This window comes from Bubalus kerabau, chromosome 4, assembly GCF_029407905.1.
Source record: "Bubalus kerabau isolate K-KA32 ecotype Philippines breed swamp buffalo chromosome 4, PCC_UOA_SB_1v2, whole genome shotgun sequence".
Taxonomy (NCBI): Eukaryota; Metazoa; Chordata; class Mammalia; order Artiodactyla; family Bovidae; genus Bubalus; species Bubalus kerabau.
In genome coordinates, this window is record NC_073627.1 from 8,541,185 (window position 1) to 8,549,397 (window position 8,213).

Sequence of the window (8,213 nt, forward strand, 5' to 3'; positions counted from 1 at the left end):
TCCTGTATCCCAGGCCTCCCACTCCAGGCAGCTGCTGGGCCCGGGGCACTCCGTGGGTGGACACTGTTGCTGAGCAACCCCCGTGAGATGGACACAGGAGAGGCCTCGGTATCCTGGGCCCAAATGGGCCAAGCGAACAAGGGACTCTCACACGGGACGGAACACCATCGTCCCGGAGCCTTCCCCGCCCTCCTGGCCCGGCCGCAGGCCAGACAGCTCTCTTCCCCAAGAGCGCCTCCCTCGCCACACAGAGCCAGACAGGGGTCCAGTCACTTCATTTTTACTAGTTCACATTTTCAGCAAACAAATCAAGGTGCAAACAGGATTTATTTCACATTAATATATTAACTGAACTTTTTTTTTGGTCAAATAAATAGGGAATCCTCTAAATAACCATCTCCTCTCTTCACAGCCAGTCCAGGAGCAAGTGAGAGCAAAATGTTAGTGCATCTAGGGACACAGTGCCAACCAGGTACGAAGCTTAAAGGGAAGAAGGCGGGCTGAGGGGCTGGCAAGAGCTCACGGTCAACGCCCAGGCCGGGCCCCAGGGCTCTGGTTCCCAGCCCACCCGGCGGCCCCCAAGTGGATATGCATTCTCCAGTTCCAGTCCGAGAGGCCCCCTCTAGAGGGAAAGGAGAGGTGAACGGAAACAAATTCCAGAAAAAACAGCGAGGCAGCAGAGGGCTCTGCCCCCAGCCATGGCTGCCCCCAGACCACCCACCCTGGCGGCTGGTAGGAAACCCCAAACGTCGAAAGCGGAGGCGACAGGAAGACCCAGGACGAGGCAGGGACGGGAAGGTGAGTGTGAAGGTGGGCGGCCGGCTGGGGATGGAATGCAGGTGGACAGTCTGGCAGGCAGGAGGCTCTCCTCAGCCAGGCACAGACGAGGGCAGACGGAAAGAAGAGTGGTGCTTGGCAGGGTGCTGGGGCGGGGGCAGGGACGCGGGCAGGGCTCATGAGGCTGGGGGTAAAGCAGCTACAAAATCAGAGAGCTGGACTGCGGCGGAGGAGGTGGCCAGAGAGTCCCTCCATGGGCAGAAGCTACGAGAGCAGGATGGGGACAGGGCGCCCCCCGCCCCCCAATGGGATGACGCAGGAAGCCGGCGGGCTCTGGACTTGCGTGGGAAACTGGGAGGCACCGCCCCAAGTCAAGGGGCCCCCCCTTCCCTCGAGGCGAGTTCCTGATAACCGTTTTATATCAGAGCTGGAGGAAGGACAAGGCCCTCCCACTGTGCCCCACAACCCCGACTCAGCCCCAAGGGGAGGGGAGGAGAGAGCGAGGGGAGGCAGGAGGACGGGGTGGCGGGGTCTACTGGGTCTTCTTATCTTCGGGGGGGTAGTAGGGAGGTGGTGGAGGCTGGTTCTGAGGAAGAAAGGAAAGATCACGTTAGGACCGTCCGAACAAGGAGAGGTCTCTCCCGCCTCTGAACACCAGCAGCTAGGGCTGCGGGTCCCCCTCCAGCGTGTGCCCACCCCACTCACCGTGGGCATGTAGACGTTGTGTGGGTTGCCCGGGTTGTAATAGGCGCTGGCAGCTGCTTCCGCGGCCTTGGCTTCAGCTGTGAGAACACGCACACTCGGGACGAGCCCCAGAGACAGGCCTCCCCGCTGCCTCCAGCCGCCCTGCAACCCCGGCCCCCCAGTGCTCGGGTGGCTGGTGCCAAGGACCCAGTTCCATGAATCAAGCAGTGGTTAACCTTCCCTGAGTGCTTCCGGCACTATCGAGACACCCCCTGTACACCTCCCCATCCAATCTTCACCACGACACCCCCAGGTGGTTCTGTTGGCACATTTTGCGGATGAGAAGACTTGAGATACAGAGGGAAACCTTTCCCAGGGAGCACGGCCAGCTAAAGACAAGAGAGCGGGCTGCCATCTACTGATCTTTCTTCACCACCGGCCACCATGAGGCTGGTCCCCTGGGACTGTCCCTAGGCGAGTGGTCATGTGTTATCTGGGGCTTCTGCGCACCCGTGGGGAGCAGCCCAGGGGCTGAGCTCACCTGCAGAAGTGGAGGGGACATCAGGGCCACTGACCGGAGGCTCCATGGGCCCAGGGTAGGGCGGCGGTGGGGGCTGCACGTACCCCATGGCCCCATCCATCATGGGGGGTCCCGGATAGAACTCTGCTCGGCGAGAGGGACGGGACCCAGTGAGCGGCTCCGCCCTGGCCCCTCGGCTGGTGCCCCCCAGGCCCTCCAGCTGCTCCATCCGTCCTGAAGCAGGTCCAAGAACAAGTCTCCCCTATGCAACCCCTTGGCTTGGGTGGGGGCGGGAGGCGGGGGTGCGGGGTGGGCAGCAAAGGACACACTCACCAGGTGGGGGCGGTGGGTAGGGGTAGCCAGGAGGGCAGGGGTACATTCCATTGGCGACTGGCGGGGGGAAGACATAGGCCCCACTGGGCATGTAAGAGTAACCATAGGCTCCGCTGGGGGCTTCGCCTCGGGAGGCTACAGTACAAGGGGAGAGAGAAGTGAGTGTCTCCGGCCTCGGGCGGGCGCGGGGAGCTGCAGGGTCCCATGCCCCTCAGCCCTCCCCGCTCGAGGCTGCCTCGGGCAGGGACAGGGCGAGGGGTCTGGGTGGGGACAGAGGTCAGAGCTGGGGCAGAGGAGATGGGGCGGAGGGCATGGGGTGGAGGGAGGGATGGGAGGAAGGAGGCTCAGGGAGGGGCAAGAACAGAGCTGGGGGAGCCTGGGGCCAAGGTGAGGAGGTCTGCGGAACACAGCCCTTGGGGACTTCACAGGTTGCCTCATAGGAGCACAAAGGCTGGGTTTGTTTCTGTGAGGCCAAATGTCCTCGAGGCCAAATGGCTCTGGCAAATTGTCCTATACCTGCTCCAGGCAAAGGAACCTCAGCCTTTGGGGTACAGGGCGGTGATGTTAATTACAGGTTTCCTTCCCATCGCCTTGGTGGCTGAGACAGGAAAGAATCTGCCTACGATGCCTGGTCGGGAAGATCTGCTGGAGAAGGCAACGGTCACCCACTCTAGTCCTCTTGTCTGGAACATTCCATAGACAGAGGAGCCTGGCGGGCTACAGTCCAAGGAGTTGCAAAGAGTCAGAAAGGACTGAGTAGCTAACACTTTCATTTTCCCCTTCCCAACTCCCAGTCCTGGGCAGCCTGGGGCCCAGGAATTCACCTCCTGACTGCTTAAAAAGCAGAACTAAAAGGAAACAAACCCGAATGAACAAAACAGCACGCGCATTCCACGTGTCCTCAGCCCCGGATTCTGAGAGCCCCGATACCTTGAGACGCCGCCTGTAACATGCGCTGTCCAAATTCGATGGCGCCTCCGGACATAAAGGTCAGCTTGTAGCATGCAGAGCCTTCCCAGCCACCTGAGAAGAGAACAGCGCATCAACAGCTCAGGAGAAGAGCGTTCCGCCTGAAGAGATGGCTATACGTCCTCTCCAGGCCCCATCCAATGGCCTGCCACGCACATCGCACGCCAGCGCTGCGCCCAGGCCGGCCCCGTCCACTTCCTGCGCAGCCCTGTAAGCACAGCTGCACGGCCTCCCGCCCCCAGTGAAGCAGCAACAGCTGATTCAAGTTCAGAGCGGATCTCTCACTCCCAGGGGAGGGGGTCGTGGTGCTGAGAACAAACCCCTGCACCTCCAGCCTGGCTTCTGTCCAAAGGGGAACTGTGAGCTCAGCAGCAAGGCTCAGGCAGGGCTGAGTGTGGGGGAAAGTGAGAATGGTGCTGGGGTCTCTGGGGTCTGCCAAGAGCCTGCTGGCAAGCAGGCTGGGCGTGAGAGACGGGCTTGAGGGAAAAGGCCCCTGCCTCCCGCACACCTGACACAGCTCCCTCCCACACCTAACATCTGTCACGTGCCCCAGGTCACAATGAGCGTTTTCACTGGGTCTGCAGTCATTGAGCCGCCTTCGTTCTCTCTCTCTCTGATCTGAGCTGTCATCCTGAATGCCAGCATTTCCCAGCTCTTGGCAACTTCACCCCCCACTGAACGGCTGGCAGCCCAAGGGCTGGTCTTGGAAGCTACTCCGGAGCCCAGAGCCCCGTCGTCACCCACCTCCTGCTTCGGCCTTCACTGTCCCTTTGACGTAGTTTGCCCCAAACACAGGCTGCTTGATCTCACAGTCCTTCATCAGATAGAAGGGCATCATGAAGGACTGCATGGCATCCCTCGCCTTGGACAGAAAGATGACCTGCAAGGAGAGACCAGGGCCATCACCGCTCGGACCACAGCCAGCCTGGCTACCGCTTCCTCTGTGTGAGGCCGCCACTCCCAGGGCTGGGGTGGGTGGCCGCAGCCAGCACCCAGCAGCCCCAGGGCACTCTCTGCAACAGCCACCCCTGGAGGGTGCCTTTTGGAGTAAAAGGCCCCATGTGCAGCCGGACTGGGGAGGCCAGATGTGTGAATTCACAAGAAAAACGCGTGACTCAGGCCACATGTGTGAACAGGATGGCCTGCTCTTGTCACTCACGGGTGGTGAGGAGGCGGCGGACGCGGAGCCTCAGTGAAGAGGCTGCGAGGCGAGGGCAGAGGTGGGGGAAGGGCTCCCGAAGCAGGGGTCCAGCCTGAGCTCCACAGAACTGAAAGGGGGCAACGGCAGCAGGTGGCGGACTCCGGGAAAAGGGACGGCACTAACCTGCCCGTGGACTCTGCCCAATCAGCAAGGCTCTCACCCTGCGGGCAGAGAACCTGCTGTTTTATACCCATGACTTTAACCTGTGACTGGAGATGCCAACTTGAACCCCCAGAGACAGCGTTTTGAGACACCCATCCTGGGTCTCCTCTAAGGCCTGTGTGCTTCTCCCCTCTCCACCTCTAAGTCAGTTCTCGGGTGGCCCCAGGCAGCCATCTTCTTCCAAGAACATCATTTGTGTTTCTCTGGAAGTGTCTCTGAGTGTGCCCGGGGTACTCTTAGGTGAGGCCCATTCTGCAGGCTGGCATTTCTTGCTCTGCTGGGTTTGGCCGGGCTCTCTGCCCAGCCCAGAGGCTGCGGCTGTGCTACTGAATCCTATGGACCACACTTATCACTCTGGACGTTCACAAGGGCCTCATGGGCTACTCCTACAGAACTCAAAGTAACCACGGCCTCTCCCCCCAGGCCCAGGTCATTCCAGCAGCTGCACTGAACTCCAGACTGCTTGCAGCAGCCGCTGGGGAATTTGCATGGATTCACTGTCCAGCCGTCAGTTTTGCTGCACAAAGAGCCTGGTGGTTCGAGAACCAGAGAGATGTGACAGAAACATGCTGACATTCACCAGGGTTCAGAGGCCACTAAACTCACGAGGCTGAGGCTGACCTAAGGCTCTCACATCAGCCTCCTGGAGCCACGAGTCTCCAAACCAGCTGTCTCACTGTACAACTTACCCGGTATGGGGTAAGGTAGACGGTGCCTTTCTTGGTCCCTTTGAAGGCCTCTGGCACATTCCTCATGTCACTGAACGTAAGCTCGACATGGTCATAGGACATCAGGATGCTGTGAGAAAAGAGAACAGGCCCTGATGAGACTGCTGGAGTCACCATCTGTCACCCCCAAGGACTGAACCCTCCTGGGGAGCAGCTGCTTATGAGTAGCGGCCAGCATGTGGTTGTTTCAACACTGCTGTGAGGAGCATAACAACATAGCCATGGAAAAAATGAGCAAGCTGGGTTCCCCGAACCCCACCCACACAGCCCTGAAGTGACCAGTGTAGGGACTTCCCTGGCGGTCCAGTGGTTAGGACTCCCCATTCTCGCTGCGTAAGGCCCAGGTTCAACCCCTGGTCGGGGAACTAAAATCCCACAAGCCGCAGGGCACAGCCAGGAAAAAAAAGTGACCAGTGCAGTAGAAGAGCCGCAGGGCTTTGCAGACACCATAATCCCTCCAATCAGGTTAGACCATCTGGGTTAACTCTTCTGTTTTTCTTCCAGGTCCTTATGGCAGGTGCTCTGTTTCTGTTGGTTTGCCTTTTTAAGCCTGATGCCTAACTTTTTAAGACATGACTCTCCACCTTACCAAAGGGCTCACTTCAGGGTTCCTCTAAACCTGGGGTGCCTAAGCTGAGTCTGCAGGGGTACCAGTCCATGAGTCCTTGAGATGATCACACACGTGCTTTTTCCTGTGACAGTCCACAGCTCTCATCGCTCTCACAAGGATTCTTGATTTGAAGAGTGAGGTTCACTATTTAAGCTTTATATGCTGAATGGAGACTTCAGTTACTGTTTACACAACTTCTTCAGAAATGGGCTCAAGCATTTGCTAAAAACAAGGCACACCATTATGCAGCAGCACTGAGTCCTAAACCAGGTAGGAGGCCCAGGAGGACAGATAACATTCTTTTTTGTTTTCAAGATAACATTCTTGTCCTGGAAAAGCCCCACTGAGAGAGAAAGAACAGTCCCAGGAGATGGTACCAAATGGCATCAGCGGGGTTTGTCCACCCTGGGACTGGCTCGCACACAGAGAGGCTACACACCCAGGGCAATGTGAGGTTTCTCTGATTACAAGACAACGCAGTCCAAGTTCACGTGGTTCTGTTTGTCTTTTTTCCCCTCCCAGATATCACAACTTCCTTCACTGGGGAGGGCTAAGTGGAAAGAGGACCAGTACCAGAAAAGACAAGGAAAGCTCAGAGAAAAGAGGTCATGATCAGGAACAGGCTGGGCCTGGCAGGCCCTGAGCCGGTAACATGGAGAAAGAGTCAGTATTCTGAGCTCCCTGAGTGCTTTCCTCTGACTCAACAAGCATGCCGGGTTATAGCCCTGGGCTGAGTGCTGACCTTAACCAGTATCTAGGCTTTGATCCCACCAAGTCTCTTCTGGGGATTCTTTCTTTGCTCCTTCAAGAGGTGCTTTTGGGTCACTCCACCAGGGATGGCTGGTCTGATTCTCAACGCCCAAGGAGCAAGAGGAGAGAAGCCATTCAAGGAGTGGAAGGTAGGAGGAGAGACAGAACTGAGTGGGCAGTGGGCAGGACGGTGGGAGACTGCTCTGGGGAGTGACCCGAGCCAATAGGAATTCAAGGGAAACAGGCAAAGATGGACCTTTATAGGAAATATGTCAGGCATCTGACGATCGTTAACTATGTAATTTCACCTCTGGGCCTCAGTTTCTCACCTGGAAACTGAGCAGTTCTGGAATATACTGGAAGGCTACATACTGGTAGTTAAGGCTACTGACTTTGGAATCAAGACTCCTTTGCTGTTACAGCTCTGTGAGCTCAAGCAAGTTTCTTAACTTTCCTGTGCCTCAGTTTCCTTACATGTAAAATGTGTAGAGTAACAGCATCAGCCGCACAGGATTCACACACTGAAAAAAGGCAGAACAGATGTAGCCCCTCCCCAACACACAGTAAACGCCTAAATAAATGGCAATTATTTTTGTCTAAAGCTTTCCGTGTATCCTAACGTCTCCTACTCTGGGCAAGGGGTTCGAGGACGACCCGCGGGCTCCACTTGTCTCTGCAAGCCCCGGGTCCCATCCGGCCGCCCCGACCCCATCCCACAGCTGATCGCAACATCCCGGCCCCTCCCTCAACACCCACTCAGCTTCCCGCAGCCCCGCCCCCAGCCGTTACCCACCCCCCCAACACCCATCAGTTTCCCCTCTCCACGGGTTCACGCCCCGCCGCCCACCGCCCACACCCTCGACGCCCGCCCCTGCGGGCCTCTAGGGTTCTTCCGCACTGTCTTCACCTCTCGGTGTTGTTGACGATCACTCCGCCGCCCTCCGAGTGGTTCTTGTTGAGCGCCATAGTCCCTCGGAACAGGGTCCCGAACCTGGCGACGCAGTGCGCTTGCGCCCTTCTTCTGCCCGCCCCTGGTGGCGTCGTTCATATAAGTGCCAGCCAATCACAGCTCCCGTGCGGAAGCTGGCCCTACAGCCTGATCACTGGCGTCACGTGCTAATAGTTTACGGCCTCGCCCCCTCCCCCCTCCCCGGGTAGCGCCTGCATCACAAACAAGCTCAAGACTACAACTCCCAGAAGGCAACGCTCCCTCAACCCCGACCTCTCCCTACACGCTAGCGGAAGGATGCATTCTGGAACTTGTAGTCTCCGAGACCACAGGCCCCGATTGACTCCATGAGTTGCATTAACTAATCCCCACCCACCTCCACTCCGTCCTCCCAGGGAGCCGAATGAATAGTTCGGTTCGCCACAGAGGAATTAATCGTAAAGGCGCTGGAGGCAAAAGCTCATACCCACAGGACGGGGGTTGTAACCTACCCCAGCTGTAGGAGCGCTGATCACTAAGTGGGGCAGCTT

The 8,213-nt window shown here is 57.9% G+C and overlaps 1 protein-coding gene across 2 annotated transcripts; it reads right to left on the reverse strand.

The window, feature by feature from the left end:
- Positions 1–264: 264 nt before the first annotated feature.
- Positions 265–7,799, reverse strand: WBP2 (WW domain binding protein 2). 2 transcript variants are annotated; one of them, XM_055575166.1, is made up of 8 exons: positions 7,642–7,799; positions 5,336–5,444; positions 4,028–4,163; positions 3,245–3,337; positions 2,315–2,449; positions 2,003–2,125; positions 1,483–1,559; positions 265–1,363 (listed from the first exon to the last, which is right to left on the reverse strand). In XM_055575166.1, exons 1-8 carry the CDS (start codon positions 7,698–7,700, stop codon positions 1,310–1,312), a joined length of 786 nt encoding a protein of 261 aa, XP_055431141.1. In that variant the 5' UTR covers positions 7,701–7,799; the 3' UTR covers positions 265–1,309. The 2 variants fall into 2 exon arrangements, with proteins under 2 accessions (XP_055431141.1, XP_055431142.1); XM_055575167.1 differs by lacking the exon at positions 2,315–2,449.
- Positions 7,800–8,213: the final 414 nt, after the last annotated feature.